General features: G+C 41.6%; 1 protein-coding gene across 2 annotated transcripts in view; it reads right to left on the bottom strand.

Moving 5' to 3' along the window:
• Nucleotides 1-22,632, bottom strand: part of LOC125464461 (integrin alpha-E-like) — a 245,847-nt gene that overhangs the window by 135,784 nt on the left and 87,431 nt on the right. For both annotated transcript variants that reach the window (XM_059655494.1, XM_059655493.1), the window contains exons 11-12: nucleotides 5,012-5,162; nucleotides 437-507 (exon numbers count right to left, since the gene is read on the bottom strand). In XM_059655494.1, coding sequence (XP_059511477.1) covers nucleotides 437-507; nucleotides 5,012-5,162 — 222 coding nt within the window. The remainder of the gene's footprint in view (nucleotides 1-436; nucleotides 508-5,011; nucleotides 5,163-22,632) is intronic.

The raw sequence follows: 22,632 nt of genomic DNA, 5'->3' as shown, positions 1-22,632 counted from the left end.
CTTGTATGCTGATTATGTAAATTGTGTTACTTTCTCAGTTATTTAACAGATCAGCAAAAAATAAACATATATTTCAAAACACATTTCATTCTTTGTACAGTTCTGTCCAAATACAAGAAAACAAATATCTGTTCATTACATTACAGACTACCAAAATGTTGAGTGAAATGTTTCCTTCCTCAATTTGCATAGAAGGTGAAACAGATTGACTTGGGGCACAAAGTGATAGGGTTAGGGCTAGGGCTAGGATTAAGGTTAGGTTCACAAAAAAGTTGCAAAGGTATTTGAGGCAGTGGGTGGTTGAGTGCTATACTAGTGGGCTGCAATGCTTTTTATTCTTACACTCTCCATAAAATACAACATGGGAAACATTATGATTTATCTTTCTAAAATAAATCAACAGTCACAGATTTCAGAAAAATTTTACAAATCTCACATCGTAATGCGCACTAAATCCAGCTTGGGCCAGTTCCATCTGAAACGCACTTATGTTTACGCCCTGAGTACCTGGAGAATTAATGAATAAATGCACAACATAAAACAGTGAATATGAGCAGCAAACAATGGTTATACGAACTATATCGGACCTGGCAAACATCATTTATGAAGAAAACTGTCAATCATTAGCCCTTAATGTCTGGGGCCCAAAACTGCTCCTAAGATGCTGCTTGGCCTGCTGTGTTCATCCAGCTGCACACCTTGTTATTTAGCCCTTAATGTCTGTTGGGGTTCTCCCAGTTTCAACACAACTCCAGCAAGGGGCGATGGGAATACACTGAAAAATCCACTGACTGATTTTTTGGGGAGCTACAGTTTACTCCAGATTTATGACAGGAATGCTCTCTGCAAGATTTGGAACATCGAAAATAGGAGCAGGTGTAGACCATTTGGATCTTCGAGCCCATTCCCCCATTCAATATGATCATGCTGATCATCTAACTCAAGTGCCCTGTTCCCATTTTTCCTCATACACTTTGATCCCTTTAGCACTAAGCACTATATCTCACTACTTCTTGAAAGCATTTGATGTTTTGATCTCAAGCATTTTCAACAGCAAAGAATTCACAGGGTCACAGAATCCATACAGTATGGAAGAAGCCATTCAGCCCATTGAGTCTGCACAGAACACTGAACAGCATCCAACCCAGATGCAACCACCCATCCCATCCCTTGAAATTACTCCACGGAGGCCAGTATCCCATCTCCAAATCACCCTTTATTTGCACATGAACATTCCTTGACAATAGTGCTGCCTCATACAGAGTCAAGGACCAGAGTGACAGTATCTCTAAAACTCGTCCTTTTTATGTGTCGACTAGGGATCCTTAAATGGAACAGATTAATAGCCGTAATCAGTGAACTCATATTCTCTTATTAAAAGCACTACGTTCCCGAGACTCACATTTCCCATGTCTAATTCATCTAGCCTGCATATCCCTGGACACTACAGGACAGTTAGCAGGCCCAATTCAGGGGGCATTTTTTTTCCCAGTGTAGATAACGTTCAGGTTGGAAGGGTGAATGGCTGCTAATGAAGACAATTAGTGACTAACAACAGGTGGTACATAATAGCAGGCTATGTGGTAACAAGGCCTGGTGCGTGGGGTAGGTAGGAGACTGAGACATGGGAGAGTTTAGGCCCTAAAATTGTTGAACTCGCTATTTCAATTTCAACTCTTTGTCCAACTGGTCTTCTCTTGCTTTTAGGCTCTATCTTATCATTTACTCCTTACCCCATCTCCTTCCTTTTATTCTGCATATAAATAACATTTTCCCAAGCACAATCAGTACTGAGGAAGGATCACCAGACCCTATTTATTCCTTCACAGATGCTGTCACACCTGCTGAGCTTTTCCAGCAACTTTATTTTTGCTCCTGACTTACAGCAGCCACAGTTCTTTTGGTTTTTATTCTCTGCCCATGTCAGTTCACTGTCCCAAACTTCATGCACATTAATTTTGTTTAATTTTTATTCTCTTATGTGGAACTTTATCAAAAGTCTTCTGAAAGTCCAAGTAAACTACATCCACTGGCTCTCCCTTGTTTACTGTACTTACATTTTGAAAAATTTGTGTAGATTGAGTTGAATGATTTCTATTTTGTAAGTTCTTGCTGGCTTTTTCCAATGATCCTGTCACTGTTCCCAAGCACTCTGCTATTAGTGCTTTTACGGGTTCTCAGTCCGATTGAGGTCTTGCTCAAACTTAAGGGTTGGATCACTGAATAGGACACTCTATGATCAACCTTCATTAGAATACAGAACTGTTTACTTTGATTGTTTATGAATTTCATGTTGTTAAGCAATATAATGTTCCAAATCAGAGGTAGGTAACTTTCCAGGGGGCACATTGGATACTGGCCTATGAGATCTCTCACTCAGTTTAGGTTTGGTGGCACTCTATTGCTGTCTCGAGTCCACAATCCAGCAGTAACTACAATGGTCTGCTAGCCCAGATCCTGAAGAAAATTTTAATCATTTGGTCAAGCCTTGTCTTTGTTTGGGTTTGCTGTGGGTTGACCAAGAGTTCCTCTGTTCAGGATATGCAATTGTCTTCACCCAAGTAGTGTTGCCCAAGTTCAGCTGGCAAGGATACCTGGTTACATCAGAATACCTTGTATCTCATATGCTTCAATTGGCACATTTTCCCATGGTAAATCCAGTTGTAGTGCCTGTTCGAAGTCCTGTTAGGCTTCAGCTAGTAGGCACTTTTACATGGTTACATCATTAATCGCACATACCAAATGGTCTCTTAACATCAGATTAAGGGTTAAAATAGGAGGCTTTGGGTCATAATATTACTTAACTAAATCCATTGATTCCTGAAAGGTTTTAATTTCTGGTGTTTCAGGGAAAATTAAGTCCCTAATAACAGAGAAAGCTGTGAGTCCACAAGCCAACAGGGGAATTACTTGAAGCTTTTCATCAGCCCCATGTCATTTGCCCAAAATACATAATGCATTCCTTCCACTGGGCCCAGTCTTTGATGGCAGGATCAAATATGTCAAGGTTCACAAATAATGGCACGATGCCAGAAATGTTTATTCCAACTCAAAAAAGACTATTGCAAGCAAATTTCTTGAGAAGCATGCCTTTCTCCCATTGCTACTGAAGTTACTGCACAAACACCAGTATCCCATCACCAAAGTTATTCTCTATCTACACCTGGAAAATCCTAAATACTGATCCAGCTCTTTCAGAATCAGCTCTCAGAGTGAACAGAACCTCTGACACTCCTGATTAGACCAGATTAACAGCCCCAATCAGAGGTGTCATATTCTCTGAGGTCCACATGGCTGAACTTGATAACAATCACTACATATAGAGATAAAAGGATGTAGATTTGTTTTAAAATGTCATGAGCAAGTATGGAAAACAATCAAACATCTCATGGATAAGTGATAATGGGAACTGCAGATGCTGGAGAATCCAAGATAACAAAGTGTGAAGCTGAATGAACACAGCAGGCCAAGCAGCATCTCAGGAGCACAAAAGCTGACGTTTTGGACCTAGACCCTTCATCAGAGGGGTCATCAGCTCTGATGAAGGGTCTAGGCCTGAAACATCAGCTTTGGTGCTCCTGAGATGCTGCTTGGCCTGCTGTGTTCATCCAGCTTCACACTTTGTTATCTAAACATCTTATGGAGTTATGACCTTTATATCTTAGAGGTAGATTACAAGGAGATAGAAGTTATTGCTATAGCTGAACAAAATTGTAGATAGTCAAAACTTGGAATGCTGTGTCCAGTCTGGGCACGTTGTGTTCTGCGGAAGGGTCACTCAACCCAAAATGTTAACTCTCAATTCTCTGCACAGATGCTGCCAAACCTGCTGAGATTATCCAGCAATTTCTATTCTGACTCTGATTTAAAGCATCCATGGTTTTATTTTGCTTTTTTTAACAAGCAATTAGCAATATTTGATGTGGGGAATTAATTATGTTTTTATAAGCAGTTAATCACTGAAGAATTTGAAAATTTTGAGCGGGTTTTCGTCGCTGGGACTTTTATTTTACTTTCAACTTGGCACAATAAAGTCTGTATCAGTGAGTGAGTTGGCATGTAGGTTTAGGGAGTTATGAGTTAGCATTGGAACATGGAGGTTGCATTGTTGAGTTTATGGGAGGGTGATGGGATGTGAGCAAGGAGCATGAGAAGATCGAAAATGTAACCAAACCATTAGAATGAAGTCACAGGGAATCAGGGTAAGCCTTTTAAATAGCTCACCCCATTGTGCTGCACGGAGTTTACAGGATTAAAGAATGATTTGATCAATCTTTTCAAGATATTAAGGTGACGAGATAGTATACATAGAGAAAAATTATTTTTATGGACTCAGAACTAAGACAGGGAAAATAATCTAAAAATATAACTAGACCTTTCAAAGGTAAAATTGTAAATACTTCTTCACACTGAGGGGTGATAGAAGTTTGTTATCTCTTATACAATTGTTATTTAATGCTAGATCAATCGATGATGAAAAATCTAAGATTAAAAGATTTTTGTTAGGAATGAGTTTTATTTATTAATTCATGGGACATGGACATTGTTGGCTGTACCCAGATCCCTAATTACCCCTGAGAAGCTGGTGTGAGCTATCTTTTTGGATTGCTGCAGTTTATATACTGTAGGTAATCCCATAATGCTGTTAGGAAGGCAATTCCAGAATTTTTGACAAAGCAACACTGAAGGAAATCATCTGTTTTGATCTATCACATGGCATGATTTTAAATACATGTTTTATCTTGTAATCTGCAATGTTCTAACAGAAATAAAACCCAATTAAGGCAAATGAAAACATTGGTACAAAGTGGGAAGGCAGGAAGCAGCTTTCATGATATTCTGGAGATGTGAAATCAGTTTGGAAGATTGCCTTTTAAACTACTTCATCTTAATTTTCATATATGAATGGCTCTTTTTATATTGTTGTCAACTATGTACTACAGTTCAGTCAATGTTGTGAATATTTGCAAATGTTGTGCTCATGACTGAGAACTGAAATAGATAAACATACCTTCAATTCCAACAATATTTTTTTCTAGATTTGCCAGGAGACCATCTAAAGCGCTGTAGTTATCCACCTGGAATAGATGGTCCTCATCTGGGTCAGACGCAATTAGCTTCAGCTCATTTAATGCCTTTCCCTTCTTAAAGGCTGGTCCCACCTATCAGAAATACAATGAGAAATTGAATCGACTGGAGTACACTCATTTTGTCCATATGATGTGTCCCATGGCTTGAATTTTCACTCAAATATATGGTAGAAAACAAAGCTGAGAAATGTTTGCAATGTTGGAACACATTAAGGTAGATAATTCCCCAGGGCTTGATCAGGTCTATCCCAGGATACTGAGGGAGGCAAGGAAGGGGCCTCTTTAGCCACAGATGAGGTTCCAGAAGACTGGAGAATAACCAAATGCTGTCCCTTTGTTTAAGAACAGGCAACAGGGATAATCCAGGAAGTTATTGGCTGGTGAGTATTTCATCAATTATAGGGAAATTATCAGACAAGATTCTTAGGGACAGGAATTACTCGCATTCGGAAAAGAATGGACGTATTAGGGATAGCTGGCAGAGTTTTGCATGGGGGAGGTCTTATCTCACAAATTTGATTGAGTGCTTTGAGAAAGTGACAAAGATGACTGATGAGCGTAGGGGATTGGATGTTGTCTACAAGGACTTAAATAAAGTATTTGAAATGGTCCCTTATGGTAGTCTGCTCTACAAAATTAAGTCACATGGGATCTATGGTGAGTTGATAAGTTGGATACAAATTTGCTTTGGCCATTGAAGACAGAGAGAGTAGTTTTTCTGACAGAAGGCCTGTGACCAGTGGTGCCCCACAAGGATCAGTGCTGGGACCTCTGCTGCTTGTAATATATGTAAATTATTTGGATGAAAACATAGATGGTCTTGTTAGTAAGTTGGCAGACAACATGAAAATTGGTGGAGTTATGTATGGAGATGAAGGATATCAAAAAATGCAGCAGGGTATAGATCATTTCGAAAGATGGACAGAGAAAGAACAGATGGAGTTTAATCTGGACACATGTAGGTGCTACATCGTGGTAGGTCAAATGTAAGAGGATAATATACAGTAATTGGCAGGGCCCAGATGAGCATTGATGTACAGGGGATCTTGAGGTGCAAGTCCATTGCTCCCTGAAAGTGGCAACATAAATGGATAAGGTGGTGAAGAAGGTGTACAGATAGCTTGCCTTCATCAGTCGGGGCATTGAGTGTAAAAATTGGCAAGCCATGTTGCAGCTGTATAAAATTTTAGTTAGGTCACATTTGGGAGCACTGTGTGCAGTTCTGGTTGCCACAGATTAGGAAGGATGGGTGAGCTTTGGAGAGGGCGCAAAGGAAGTTGCCTAGGTTGGAGTGTATTAGCTATAAGAAGAGGTTGGACTAATTTGGATTGTTTTCATTTGATCTTCGGAGGTTGAGGGGTGACCTGAACAAAGCAGAAAATTATGAGAAGCATGGATAGGGTGGATAGCTGGAAAGTTTTTCCCAGGGTGGAAATGTCAAATTCTAGGGAACGTGGTTTAAGGTGAGAGGGGGAAGGTTTAAAGGACATGTGTAAAGCAAATTGTTTACACAGAGGGTGGGAGGTGCCTAGAATACACTGCCAGGAGAGATGGCAGAAGCAGGTCTGATAGCCACATTTAAGAGGCATTTAGACAGACAAATGAATAGACAGGGAATAGAGGGTTACAGACCATGTAGAGACAGATGGGATTGGTTTAGAGTGATCATGGTTGGTACAGGTCTGATGGGCTGAAAGGCCTATTCCTGTGCTGTACTGTTCTATGTTCTCATGCTGCAGCATAACTGTGAAAGATGGAGCTGACTGTATCACAATGCAGGCTTTACCAAGTCTCCCAGCCAATTGTCTGGAGACAGGGATGCCTATCTCCTGTTGAATAATGAAGTTAAATTTAATCTCCTCTCACCTCCAAATGAACCTTGAAGACAATCGTATCACTCTAATAAACTGTAATTAAAATGTTTACTATTGGTAACGACCTTTCTCATAGTGAAATTTCAAGGTATATCTAAATTTTGTTATTTTGAAGATGAGAGAGTTAGTTTCAGTATAATTTGTAACACGGAGGTTTCTGAACAAACCAGAAGTTAGCAAGTATAAAAAAACCATCACACACGCACGCACACACACTGTCATTACAATATGAAAGAGAAGTGTACGTTCCAATATTAGCTGGAAGAATAAAAAAAGAACAGGGAGCCTGCTTTGAGGTTTCTAAACTCCAACAAATTAATTTCTTCTGGGTCATGCTGATTTTAATGGCACAATCTGATTAATACCTTCTACCCAGTTTTCCCAATGTCAGCCAGCCAGAAGGGAAGCAAGGGAAGAAGCAAGGAAAGGATCAGAAAACCTTTAGAGTGCTGGAAGATTAAAGGCATGGAATAGGTGAGATTGTTCAAGATTTTAAGGAATAGAGGTGAAATATTGATGTTTGGGGTACAGATGAGATTATTCGCGCCAGGAAGAGGAGATTGGAGGACGTAGTTCGGCAGAAGTGAAAGATCAGAAAGTTTAAAATGGGGGGGGGAGGTGAAGTAGAGACAGTAGAAATGGAAGATTGCCACTCAACAGAGATGGGGGTAATTGATGATGATGATGGTGTGTGGCAAAGACACAATTCCTGGATCCAGAAATGTTGATCTTTCTTTAGCTTTTCTTAATTTTTCATGGCACGACGGGATTGCTGGCAAGTACATTGCGAACAAGCATTTGTTACACATCCTAATTATCCTTGATAAGGTGGTATTGAGCTATCTTCTTGAACTGTCACAGTCAGTCTGGTGTACGTACTCGGAAAATGCAGAGAGGAAGAGATTTCCTGGACTTTGACCTAGCAACAGTGACCATACAGCAACATAGTTCCAAGTTAGGACAGTATGTAGGTGGGAGGGATATTTGCAGGTTGTGTTGACGTCATGCTTCTGCTGCCCTCGTCTTTCAAGGAGGTAGAGGGTGAGGGTTTACAAGGTGCTTTCAATGGAACCTTGGTGAGTTACTGCATTGCATTTTCCAGAATTTACACATTACTCTCATATTGGTGGTGGAGGAAGTTAAAGTTGGTGGATGGTGCACCAGTCAAGCAGGCTGCTTTGTCCTGAATGGTGCTGATATTTTTGCAGCCATTGAGCAATGTCCTCATTTCTGCCCTTATAGTGCAAGGTAGATCATTGATGTGGCTGGTGGGGCCTATGAAGCTTCCCTGAGGAATTCCAGCAGCATTGTTGTCGAACTGAGATGTTTAATAATAATCATATTATTTTGCTGTCAATCTCAAGGGCAATTAGGATGGATAACAAATACTGGCCTATACAGCAATGCCCACAGCCTATCAAAAAAAAATTAAAGGCTCCAGGAGATTTTGCCTGATTTTCCTTGACTTTAATGTGGCCAGGGGTCCTTGTTGCCATACTCAGTCAAATGCTGTTTCAGCACCAACTGCAGTCACTCTTACCTCACCCAATAAGTTCAGCTTTTTGAACAGGTTTGGATCAAGGATATAAGGATCAAGGCAATGAAAGAAAGAACAGCAAACGTAAAAATGGTAAACAGGGTAATCAAGGGGAGAGGCAAATAAGGCCACAGTACAAAGTAAGCTAAGGTGATTTAAAATGGCAGAGGAAAGACAAAATGCTTTTATCTTAGTGCACGGAATGAATTGAGGTAAATGGATATGATATCATAGACATTATGCAGACATAGTTACAAGGAGATCAGAACTGAGAACTTAACATTCAGGGATATTTGACCTTTTGGAAACACAGGAGGAAAGGAAAAGGTGGTGGGATAGCCCTGTTAATAAAGGGGTGATATGAGGATAGTTGTGAAAGATAATCAAGGCTCAGATGATTTAGAGTTCATTTGGCTGGAGGCAAGTAACAGGGAAAGGAAAGGAAACATTGAGAGCAATAGTGTATAGGCTCCTAATTAATAGCTACAGTGTGGGAAAGGGTATAAATAAACAAATGATAACAGTATTTAAAAAAAGATAGAGCAAAGATTATGGGTGACTTTAACCTTCATGTTGACTGGATACATTTGACAACTAATTCATAAAGTGATTTAGGGATAGAATCCAAGAATAATATGTCATGGAGCTAACCAGGGAACAGGCTGCCTTGGGTCTGATAATGGTTAATGAGTAGGTTTAAGAAATTACCTCTGAGTAAAATACGCTTAAGGAAATAATAATCATGGTATGATAGATTTTAATATTCAATTTGAGTGTGAGAAACACAGGTCAGAAACAACTGTGTTTAACTTAAATAGAGGGAATTACAATTAAATCAGGATATTGTTATCTAAAATGGACTGGTCAGATAGATTAACAGGAAAACCAGTAATGAAGCAGTGGCAGACATTTAAGCAGATAATTCATGATTCTTAGCAAAAATATATTCCAGAAAGGAGGAAAGTTCTAACAGATGGATAAATGAACAATGGCTAATCAAGGAAGTTCAGGAGACTATTACATTGAACGAAAAGGCATACAATCAACTAAAGTCAGTGACAGTCCTGAAGACTGGGATAAATTCAAAATCCAGCAAAGGAAGGCAAAATGAAAATAAAGAGGGAGAAAATAAACAACAAGGGCAAGCAACAAGCATTATAAAAGCTGACAAGAAGAGCCTCTTGAATTACACATAACAGAAGAGAGAGGTCAAAGTGATGTTGGCACATTAGAAAATTAGGGGAAGAATTAAGTACCATCACCATTATTAGAGAAGTAGTATTAAACAAACTAATGCGGTTAAAGGTAGATAAGTCCCCTGGCCCTGATGGCTTGCATCCAAAGATCCTAAAAGAGGTAGAACATAGGACAGTACAGCACAGAACAGGCCCTTCAGCCCACGATGTTGTGCCGACCATTGATCCTCATGTATGCACCCTCAAATTTCTGTGACCATATGCATGTCCAGCAGTCTCTTAAATGTCCCCAATGACCTTGCTTCCACAACTGCTGCTGGCAATGCATTCCATGCTCTCACAACTCTCTGTGTAAAGAACCCGCCTCTGATATCCCCTCTATACTTTCCTCCAACCAGCTTAAAACTATGACCCCTCGTGTTAGCCATTTCTGCCCTGGGAAATAGTCTCTGGCTATCACCTCTATCTATGCCTCTCATTATCTTGTATACCTCAATTAGGTCCCCTCTCCTCCTCCTTTTCTCCAATGAGGTAGCCACAGAGATATTGGATACATTGATTTCAGATTTCCTAAAAACCCTTGGATTATGGAGAAATGCAAGGGATTGGAAATCTGCAATGTGACGTAGAACATAGAACACTACAGCGCAGTACAGGCCCTTCAGCCCTCAATGTTGCGCCGACCTGTGAAACCAATCTGAAGCCCATCAAACCTGTACTATTCCATTATCATCCATATGTTTATCCAACAACCATTTAAATGCCCTTAAAGTTGTCGGATCTACTACTGTGGCAGGCAGGGCATTCCACGCCCTTACTACTCTCTGAGTAAAGAACATACCTCTGGCATCTGTCCTATATCTATCACCCCTCAATTTAAAGCTATGTGCTCTCGTGCTAGCCATCACTATCCAAGGAAAAAGGTTCTCACTGTCCACCCTTGTATCCATCATCTTGGATGTCTCTAATAAGTCACCTCTTCACCTCCTTCTCTCTCACAAAAACAGCCTCAAGTCCCTCAGCCTTTACTCATAAGGCCTTCCCTCCATACCAGGCAACATCCTGGTAAATCTCCTCTGCACTCTTTCCAATGCTTCCACATCCTTCCTATAATACTGCGACCAGAACTGTATGCAATCCTCCAAGTGTGGCCGCACCTGAGTTTTGTACAGCTGCAGCATGACCTCATGGCTCTGAAACACAATTCCTCTACCAATAAAACCTAACACACCATATGCCTTCTTAACAACCCTATCAACCTGGCTGGCAACTTTCAGGGATCTATGCACATGGACACTGAGATCTCTCTGCTCGTCCACACTACCAAGAATCTTACCATTAGCCCAGTACTCTGTATTCCTGTTAATCCTTCCAAAGTGAATCACCTCACACTTTTCCACATTAAACTCCATTTGCCACTTCTCAGCCCAGCTCTGCAGCTTATCTATGTCCCTCTAAAACCTGCAACATCCTTCCGCACTATCCACAACTCCGACTTCAGTGTCATCCGCAAATTTACTAACCCATCCTTCTATGCCCTCATCCAGGTAATTTATAGAAATGACAAACACCAGTGGACCCAACACCAACCCTTGCGGTACACCACTAGTAACTGAACTCCGGGATAAACATTTCCCATCAACCATCACCCTCTGCCTTCTTACAGCTAGCCAATTTCTGATCCAAACCACTAAATCACCCTCAATCCCATGCCTCCGTATTTTCTGCAATAGCCAATAGGGGAATCTTATCAAACACTTTACTGAAATCCATATGAACGACATCAACCACTTTACCCTCATCCACCTGCTTGGTCACCTTCTCAAAGAACTCAATAAAGTTTGAGAGGCACGACCTACCCTTCACAAAATTGTGTTGACTATCAAATTATTCCTTTCTAGGTGATTATAAATCCTATCTCTTATAATCCTCTCCAACACTTTAACCATAACCGAAGTAAGACTCACTGGTCTATCATTACCAGGGTTATCTCTACTTTCCTTCTTGAACAAGGGGACAACATTTGCTATCTTCCACTCTTCTGGCACTATTCCTATAAACAATGATGACATAAAGATCAAAGCCAAAGGCTCTGCAATCTCCTCCCTAGCTTCCCAGAGAATCCTAGGATAAATCCCATCCGGCCGAGGGGACTTATCTAATTGCTAACACCTCAATCTCATCTAGCCTAGTAGCCTGTATCTCAGTCTTCTCCTTGACAACATTGTATTTTTTCTGTGTGAATACTGACGAAAAATACTCATTTAGCGCCTCTCCTATCTCTTAGGACTCCATGTACAACTTCCCACTACTGTCCTTGACTGGCCCTAATCTTACTCTAGCCATTCTTTTGTTCCTGACATATCTATAGAAAGCTTTAGGGTTTTCCTTGATCCCACCTGCCAAAGGCTTCTCATGTCCCCTCCTGGCTATTCTTAGATCTCTCTTTAGATCTTTCCTGGCTAAGTTGTAACTTTCAAGTGCCCTATTCAAAAGGGAAGAAGGCACAAAAGGGCCAACTGTAGGCTGATTAGCCTAACATCTTTTGTTGTCAAAGTTATTGCAATCAATTATTAAGTAAGTAAGAGCAGCACATTTAGAAAACCATAATGTAATCAAGCAGAGTCAGCATGGCTTCATGAAAGGGAATTTGTGCCTGACTAATTTATTAGCGTTTTTGAGGACATTTCAACCAGACCGGATGGGGGAAACCAGAAGATGTGTTATTTTTGGACTTCTCGTAGGTATTGGACAAGATACTTCACAAAAGATTAAGTCATAAGATAACAGCCCATGGAATTGGATGTAATATATTGGTGTGGATAGAGAATTGGCTAATGAGCAGGAAATAGCAAGTGGGGATAAAATGTTCTTTTTCAGGTTGGCAACTTATAACTGGTACGGTACCACAGGGATCAGCACTCAGAACACAACTATTACAATATATATTAATGACATAGAAAGAAAGTGAATATAATGCAGCCAAATTTGCAGCCAACACAATGGGCAGCAACGGCCTAGTGATATTATTGTTGGTCTGTTAACCCAGGGACCCAGATAATATTCTGGGGACCTGGGTTCAAATCCTGCTATGACAGATGACGCAATTTGAATTCAATAACTATCTGGATTTAAGAATCTAATGATGACTGCAAATCCATTGTCAAGAAAAACCCATCTGGTTCACTAATGCCCTTTAGAGAAGGAAACTGCCATCCTTACCTGGTCTGGCCTACATGTGACTCCAGGCAAATGGAATATACTGTAGAAAAATGTGAAGTTGTTCATTTTGGAAGAGAGAACAGAAGAACAGAATACTATTTAAATGGAGAAAATCTGCAGAAAGCTGCAGCACAAACAGATTTGATTAAGTAAAACTGTGACCATTGGAAGTCAGAAATGGCAGCACGGTGGCTCAGTGGTTAGCACTGCAGCCTCACAGCACCAGGGACCCAGGTTCGATTCCAGCCTCGGGTAACTGTCTGTGTGGAGTTTGCACATTCTCCCCGTGTCTGCGTGGGTTTTCTCCGGGTGCTCCGGTTTCCTCCCACAGTCCAAAGATGTGCAGGCCAGGTGGATTGGCCATGCTAAATTGCCCGTAGTGTTCAGGGGTGTGTGGGTTATAGGGGGATGGGTCTGGGTGGGATGGTCCAAGGGGCAGTGTGGGCTTGTTGGGCCGAAGGGCCTGTTTCCACACTGTAGGGAATCTAATCTAAAACAGAAATTGCTGCAAAATCTCAACAGGTCTGATAGCATCTGTAGGGATAAAGCAGAGTTAAAGTTTCAGGTCAAGTGACCCTTCTTCAGAATGGATTTGAGAATACTTCTGCATGAACAAGGAAAGCTGGCACACAGATGCAGCAAGTAATCAGGAAGGCCAATGGAATGTTGGCCCTTATTTCAAGGGAAACTGAAAGAACTGCAGATGCTGTAAATAAGGGACAAAAACAAAGTTGCTGGAAAAGCTCAGCAGGTCTGGCAGCATCTGCAAAGGGAAAAGCAGAGTTAACATTTTGGGTCCAGTGACCCTTCTTTAGAACATTCCTCGGATCCTACCCTTTCCTCTGTTCTGAGGAAGGTCACCAGACCTGAAATGTTAACTCTGTCTTCTCCTTCACAAATTCTGCCAGACCTGCTGAGCTTTTCCAACAACTTTGTTTTTTTTGCCTTATTTCAAGGGAGTTGAATTATAAGCATAGGGAAGTTTTACTTCAACTGTACAAGGTACTAGTGAGATCATGTCTGGGGTATTGAGACCAACTTTGGTTCCATTCTTTAACGAATGTTGAAGTTTCATTTTAGCAATTCAGGTAAAGTTTACTAGGATGATCCTGAAATGGAAGGATTGTCTTATGAGCAAAGGCTAAACAGGTTGCAACTTTACTCACCCAAGTTTTGAAGAACAAAAGGTGATTTTATTGAAAAATATAAGATTCTTAAGGGCTTGTAAAGGTTAAATGCTGGAAGGATGCCTCCTGTCATGGGAGAGTCAAGGATCAGCGAGCACAGTCCTTATTGAATAAAGGAGCACCAATTTAAGGCCTAGATAAAATTTCTTCTCTCAGATGGTTGTGAGTCTTTGGAACTCCTTGCCACGGAGATAGTGCTGTCTCACCGCACCAGGAACCCAGATTCGTTTCCAGCCTCACGTGACTGTCTGTGTGGAGTTTATACATATTCCCCATGTCTGCATGGTTTCTGCCAGGTGCTCCCCTTTCCTCCCACAGTCCAAAGATATACAGGTTAGCTGGATTTGCTATGATACGTTGCCCATAGTGTCCAGGGATGTGCAAGCTATCTGGTTAGCCATACAGAATATGGGGATAGGGTAGGGGGAGCTGGGTCTGAGTGGGGTGTGCTTCAGAATGTTAGTGCAGTCTTGATGGGCCAAATGGCCTCTTTCTACATGGTAGGGATTCTATGACTCTATGTGGTGGCAGAGTTCTCGTGTATGTTTACGTGTAAGATATATTGATTCTTGATCAAGTTAAGAATCAAGGGTTACAGGGAACAGGCACGTAGCTGGGTGTGAGGGCTGTTAGATCAGCCATGATCCTGTTGAATGGTGGAGGAAGCTTGAGGACAAATGGCCTGCTACTTTATCTATAGGGTCTAGAGCCAAATGGTACAGCCCAAAATGAACATCAGTATGCAAGTTATTGCTGCATAAGTACAGTTTGGTGGAACTGCGAATTATACTTAGCACTGCTTAGCTGCTGTTTGAGAGGAGGCTGATGGTGATAGTAATTTCCCAGATTGAATTTGTCCAGCTTCTTGTGAAAAGTGTATAACTTGTGCTGTCTCAGTGATTTGACACAGTGCTGTATTGATGCCAGCATTGCAGTTGTAGTGGAACAGTTTGACATGTGTGGCATGTTCTGAAGCAAAACTCTTCAGTATGACTGCCAGGATGTTGCCAGGATTCATGACTTTGCAGATTGCAGTGCCTTCAGCCACTTCGTGATATCATGAGGAGTGAATAAAATTGCTTTGCTTGTCAAAAAATAAAGAGCTGCTGATGCTAGACACCTGAAACAAAAACAGAAATTGCTATAAAAACTTAGCAGGTCAGGCAGCATCTTTGGAGAGACAAAATGAGTTAGCATTTATGGTCTGGAGGCCCTTCTCTACAATTGATTGTACGTGGGAAAAGGTTGGTATTTATGCTGTAGATGGGGTGAGGGCAAAGGGAGTGGAGTAAACAATAGATGGAGATAAAGTCCAGAGAGAGGGAAAGAGAGAATGAGCAAGAGTTGGGCAGACAAACGAATGTGTAAATGTCAGCCTGAGGAAACTGGTAGCTGACAATTGGTTGTTTGTGGTAGCAAACCCATGTGATGACAAGGCCTCCTGTGTGGGAGTTGAGGGAAGTATGTGGGAGAAAGCGCGCAAGCCGCAAAAATTTGAACTCAATATTGACTCCTGAAGGCTGCAGGGTTCCCAAGCAGAAAATAAAGTTGTTGCAGAGTTAGTAGGAACTGCAGATGCTGGAGAATCTGAGATAACAAGGTGTAGAGCTAGATGAACACGGCAGGCCAAGCAGCATCATAAGAGCAGGAAGGCTGACGTTTCGGGCCTTCTTCAGAAAATAAGGATCTTGGCCCAAAATGTCAGCCTTCCTGCTCCTGTGATGCTGCTTGACCTGTTGTGTTCATCCAGCTCTACTCCTTCTAATCTCAGAAAATAAAGTGTTGTCTTTCAAGCTTGCACTGAGCTCCACAGGAACACTGTAGCAAACTCAAGGAAAAGATGTTGGTTAGGGGAATGTGGTGGTGTGTTGAAGTGGTAGACAACTGGGAGCTCCAGGCCATTTTAATGTAGAACATAGGCAGAATGTAAAGTGGGTGCTCAGTATCCACTTTGTCGCTCCTATGTAAAAGAGACCATATTGTGGGAGAACGTTTTCACTCAGGAGGTGGTTTGTGCGTGGAATGAACTGCCAGAGAAAGCAGTAGATGCAGTTAAAGTTACAAAATTTAAAAAACATTTGGACAGTACATGAACAGGAAAGATTTAGAGGAGCATGGGTCTAATGCAGGCAAGTGGGACTAGTTTAGCTCGGAAAACTTAGCATGGACAAGTTAGACTAATGAGTCTGTTTCTGTGCTCTATGTCTCTACTGATCCTCCCAGGCTGACCTTTACACATTCTTTTGTATAAATAACAATTTCTGTTTTTGCATTAACCGGCATCTGTGACACTGAGATTTCACAATTGTGGATGGGAATATTGTGGACCCACCCCTCCAATTGTTTGTTTAATTGCCCATTCCCATTCATGCCTGTGTACCTTAGGGCTGCAGAGCTTTGTGTAATCCTTCGGGTAGTATTGTTTAGCTCTACTGCATTCTGCTTCAACTTTTCAAAAGTGTAATAGTTCAGTTAATTCATCAGGTTGACACCTCTATTTTGGCAATGTTTTGTGGTGTTCCTGACATGATGTCCTGCATTCTTCATTGAAATAGTGTTGATCCCTGGGCTTGATGGTAATGGTAGAGTAAAAGTTATGCTATGACGTGAACACAGATTGTGGTTGAATACAATTCTCATGCTCCTGATGGCCCATGGCATCTTATGTGTTCCCACTTTTGAATCTATCCAATTTAGCACTGAGTAATTGCACACAACAACATGAAGAGTATGTTCAGTGTGAAGACTTTAGAATTAGAATCCCTACAGTGTGGAAACAGACCCTTCGGCCCAACAAGCCCACACTGAACCTCAGAGCATCCCACCTGGACCCATCTCCCTAATAACCCACCTAATCTACACCTCTCTGAACACTATGGGCAATTTAGCATGCCATTCCACCTAACCTGCACATCTCTGGACAGTGGGAGGAAACTGGAGCACCTGGAGAAAACCCACGCAGACACGGATAGAATGTGCAAACTCCACACAGAGAGTTGCCCAAGGCTGGAATTGAACCTGGGTCCCTGGTGCTATGAGGCAGCAGTGCTAACCACTGTGCCACCTTACCGCCCCAAGACATGACTTCATCTTCACAAAATCATACAGTTGGTCTTTCCTGTCTGTACTATCATGGACTGATGTATCTGCATCAGGTCGATTTAATGAGGATATGGTCTGGTAGGCGGTTCCTTCTTGTTACTTCCGTTGCCACCTGCCCCAAGCCCAGTTTGGTAGGATATGTCTTTCAGAGTTCAGCTGCTTCAGTCAGTATGGAAAAGATTCATAGAATCATGACAGAGAAGAAGAGGGCTATACAGCCCATCATTTCTATTATAGTTCTTCTAGAGATATTGCCACTCCTATGACTTCTCCTCACGTTCCTCGCCAGCAGTGATATGTTTAGAGTTATTTTCTTGTGCTCAAAATTGACCTCCCGGCATGCATCAGATTAATCAAATCCAGAGACAGCAAAGACTTGATTGAGGATGTTGGCAATTGATCAGTTGAGACAAGAGTGAGTCAGCTAACGTTACAGAGGTGGAAATAAGCTCCCTTAACAATGGTACAAATATGAATTTGGAAACTAATCAAGAGGTGAAGTATTTGATTTGATGTGTCATTGTCACATGTACCCAGTTTTGTTTTGTGTGTAGTACAGGTAGATCATAACATACAAAGACACAAAGACCATAGAATGATTGAACAGATTGAGGAATACAAAGTTACAGCTGCAGAGGAGGTATTCAAAAAGCAAGATCAATATTAGATTTGAAATTTGAGAGGCCCATTCAGAAGTCTAATAACAGCAGGGAAGAAGCTGTTCTTGAACTTGTTGGTATGTGTGTTTAAGCTTTTGTACCTTCTGCTAGACGGAAGAGGTTGGAAGAGAGTGGGAGGGGTCTAAGATGATGTTGGCTGCCTTTCTGCAGCAATAAAAAATGTAGATGGAGTCCATGGATGGAAAGTTGGTTTGTGATGAACTCAGATGTGTTCACAACTTTCTGTAGTTTCTTATGGTCCTGCTCTGCCCAGTTTTCCATTCCAAGCTGTGATGCATCTGGATAGAATGCTTCCTATAGTGCATCTGTAGAAATTGGTGAGGTGCTTATGGACATGTAACATCACAGTTGCAAATAAAGGTTAATTTCACATGTGAGAAAATCCAGAAGTTGCTGGAGAAACTCAGCAGGTTTGGCAGGATTGTGGTGTTGTTTGTAATGTTTCAAGTCCAATGACACTTCTGAAGTCCGAAAAAGTAAATAATTTATCATATTCCAATGGCTGTATTTTACCAAATATTCTTAATTTTAAAAAGTGAATATTTAAAATGCTTTTCATAGTGTTAACTCTTTACCGACTGAATCTAGAAAATATAACACCAATCAAACCAAATTTCCTTCCTTCCAAACTGGTAAAAGTTTTGAAATACTACAAAATATTTCCACATTCTGATAATAGTTACACCTTGCCAAATTGAGTTAGTCACTTATGAGGTAAAATATGGTTCTCTAATGTTCTTTAAGGAAGGAAACTGCCATCCTTACATGGTCTGGCCTTCACATGATTCTAGGCCCACTTATAATGTGGTTGACTCTTAACTGCCCTCTGGGAAATTGTAAATGAGCAACAAATGCTGGCCTAGCCAGTATTACCCACATCTTGTGAATGAATTAATTAAAAACCTCACTCCTGGACTTCTCTCAGAAATTAAAGCCAATACAGAGAGGGAATAATTTTAAGGTGAAGGACAGGAGGTTTAGAGGCAATGTGAGCAAAACCTTTTTACCCAGAGGGTGTTGGGAATCTGGAACACACTGCCTGAGAGGGTTGTGGAGGAGGGAAATTCAAACGTTTAAAAACTACATGTACGAGCACTTGAAACATCATAGCATTCAACGCTATAGGCCGAGTGCTGGAGAGTGGGAATAATGTAGATAGGTCATCACAGACTCAACGGATTGAAGGGCCTCTTCTGTGCAGTATGACACTATCTTTTGACTGCCCTTTATGATGAATTTAAAGATCCCAATTCAAACTTTGAATAGAGCAGGGTCATTATCCCTGATATTCAGGTCAAATATATTCCTCAAAGAATAACAGAAAAACAGGCGATCTTGTCATTACTGCATTCCTGATTGGAGCTTGCTGTGCACAAAGTGGCTGCTGTATTTCCTGCATGACACTTCCAACTAATATTCATTTCTTATGAAGTACTTTGAGCAGTCTTGAGGTTGGAAAATGTCTTTTACAAAATATTCGTTATTGTCTATTCCCACAGGTGGTGAAGGGTTTGCTTCTGGGCTACCTATTTGTCATAATGTTATTGGCTATTCTTTGCAAGCAAGGTTATTGCCTTCCAAGTCACCAAAGATAGCTGATGACATCAGTTTAGAATGTACAAACTTTATGGCATGTTGAGCATTTGTTTTCATGTGAGATGTCCAGACTTGTTCTTTTCTTCACTATCTTCACTTATGGGTAGAACTCAGAAATAGGAAGGATGCAGTAACAATGTTGGGGCTGTACTGCAGGCCTCCCAACAGCGAGCGTGAGACAGAGGTACAAATATGTGAACAGATAATGGAAAGGTGTTGGAGAAACAGGGCGGTGGTGATGGGAGATTTTAATTTTCCCAACATTGACTGAGATTCACTCAGTGTTAGGGGTCAAGATGGAGCAGAATTTGTAAGGTGTGTCCAGGAGGGTTTTCTCGAGCAGTATGTATGTAGTCCAACTCGGGAAGGGGCCATACTGGACCTGGTGTTGGGGAATGAACCTGGCCAGGTGGTTGAAATTACAGTAGAGGACGACTTTGGAAATAGCGACCACAATTCTGTAAGTTTTACAATACTCATGGACAAGGATAGGAGTGGTCCAAAAGAAAGAGTAGTAAACGGGGGAAGGCCGACTATACTAAGATTCGGCAGGATGTGGAGAATGTCGATTGGGAGAAACTGTTTGAAGGTAAATCCACATTTGATATGTGGGAGGCTTTTAAGGAGAGGTTGATTAGCATGTAGAGGAGACATGTTCCTGTGAAAATGAGGAGTAGAAAAGGCAAGATTAAGGAACCATGGATGACAGGTGAAATTGTGAGACTAGCCAAGAGGAAAAAGGAAGCATACAGGAGGTCTAGGTGACTGAAGACAGACGAAGCTTTGGAAGAATATCGGGAATGTAGAGCGAATCTGAAACGAGGGATTAAGAGGGCAAAGAGAGACCATGAGATATTGCTGGCAAACATGGTTAAGGAAAATCCCAAAGCCTTTTATTCATATATAAAGAGCAAGAGGGTAACTAGAGAAAGGATTGGCCCACTTAAGGACAAAGAAGGAAAGTTATGCGCTGAGTCAGAGAAAATGGGTGACATTCTTAACCAGTACTTTGCATCGGTATTCACCAAGGAGAGGGGCATGACAGATGTTGAGGTTAGGGATAGATGTTTGCTTACTCTGGGTCAAGTTGACATAAGGAAGAAGGAAGTGTTGGGTGTCCTAAAAGACATTAAGGCGGACAAGTCCCCAGGTCCGGAAGGGATCTATCCCAGGGTACTGAGGAAAGCGAGAGAGGAAATAGCAAGGGCTTTAACAGATATCTTTGCAGCATCCTTCGACATTGGTGAGGTCCCTGAGGACTGAAGACTTGCTAATGTTGTCCCCTTGTTTAAGAAGGGCAGCAAGGATAATCCAGGTAATTGTCGACCGGTGAGCCCGACGTCAGTGGTAGGGAAGCTGCTGGAGAAGATACTGAGGGATAGGGTCTATTCCCATTTGGAAGAAAATGGGCTTATTAGTGATAGGCAGCATGGTTTTGTGCAGGGAAGGTCATGTCTTACCAACTTAATAGAATTCTTTGAGGACGTGACAAAGTTGGTTGATGAGGGAAAGACTGTAGATGTCATATACATGGACTTCAGTAAGGTGTTTGATAAGGTTCCCCATGGCAGGAGAAAGTGAAGTCACATAGGGTCCAGGGTGTGCTAGCTAGATGGATAAAAAAACTGGCTAGGCAACATGAGACAGAGAGTACTAGTAGAAGAGAGTTTCTCAAATTGGAGACCTGTGACCAGTGGTGTTCCACAGGGATCTGTGATGGGACCACTGTTGTTTGTGATATATGTAAATGATTTGGAGGAAGGTGTAGGTGGTCTGATCAGCAAGTTTGCAGATGACACTAAGATTGGTGGAGTAGCAGATAGTGAAGGGGACTGTCAGAGATTACAGCAGAATATAGATAGACTGGAGAGTTGGACAGATAAATGGCAGATGGAGTTCAATCCGGGCAAATGTGGGGTGATGCATTTTGGAAGATCAAATTCAAGAGCGAACTGTACAGTAAATGGAAAAGTCCTAGGGAAAATTCATGTACAGAGAGATCTGGGTGTTCAGGTCCATTGTTCCCTAAAGGTGACAATGCAGGTCAATAGGGTGGTCAAGGCATATGGCATGCTTTCCTTCACAGGACGGGATATTGAGTACAAGAGTTGGCAGGTCATGTTACAGTTGTATAAGACTTTGGTTCGGCCACATTTGGAGTACTGTGTACAGTTCTGGTCGCCACATTACAAAAAGGATGTGGATGCTTTGGAGAGGGTGCAGAGGAGGTTCACCAGGATGTTGCTTGGTATGGAGGGTGCTAGTTATGAAGAGAGGTTGAGTAGATTAGGATTATTTTCATTAGAAAGACAGAGATTGAGGGGGAACCTAATTGAGGTCTACAAAATCATGAGGGATATAGACAGGGTGGATAGCAAGAAGCTTTTTCCCCCAGAGTGGGGGACTCAATTACTAGGGGTCATGAGTTCAAAGTGAGAGGAGGAAAGTTTAGGGGAGATATGCGTGGAAAGTTCTTTACACAGAGGGTAGTGGGTGCCTGGAACGCGTTGCCATCAGAGGTGGTAGACGCAGACACGTTAGCGTCATTTAAGGTATATTTGGACAGATACATGGATAGGCAGGGAGCAAATGGACACAGACCGTTAGAAAATAGATGGCAGGTTAGACAGAGGATCTTGATTGGAGCAGGCTTAGAGGGCCAAAGGGCCTGTTCCTGTGCTGTAATTTTCTTTGTTCTTCGTTCTTTGTATCACATTTCCTGTTCAATTTGTTGCCATTTAGTCTCAAATCATCTTCATAAACTCTGCGCCCATCTAGTTCAGTTCAGGGCGATGGTCTTCCAGGATCTGACGTCAACATTACATATCTTCATTTTGACTGTCAATAGATCCTTGAAGCACTTCTTCTGTCCTTCTCTGGAGAAGAAGGCTTTTATTGGGAACTTGCTATCTGACATCTGAACTGTATGTAATCCAACAAAGGTAATGGTGAATGATCAAGCATTGATGAGGTAGTATCTGAAAGAGGTTACTGCTTTGGTGCACTTCTCCTCCCATTTCATATGTACTATCTTCCACAGACACCATTGATGATTCGAACACCAGTGCTTTGAGGAGCCTTTTTATGTTGTCCATATTACACGCTTATACTGTAGGGAGGGTATCACAGCTACATGAGTGCAGAACCA

This window comes from Stegostoma tigrinum, chromosome 27 (genome assembly GCF_030684315.1).
Source record: "Stegostoma tigrinum isolate sSteTig4 chromosome 27, sSteTig4.hap1, whole genome shotgun sequence".
Taxonomy (NCBI): Eukaryota; Metazoa; Chordata; class Chondrichthyes; order Orectolobiformes; family Stegostomatidae; genus Stegostoma; species Stegostoma tigrinum.
This window is presented reverse-complemented; position numbering and strand designations above follow the sequence as displayed.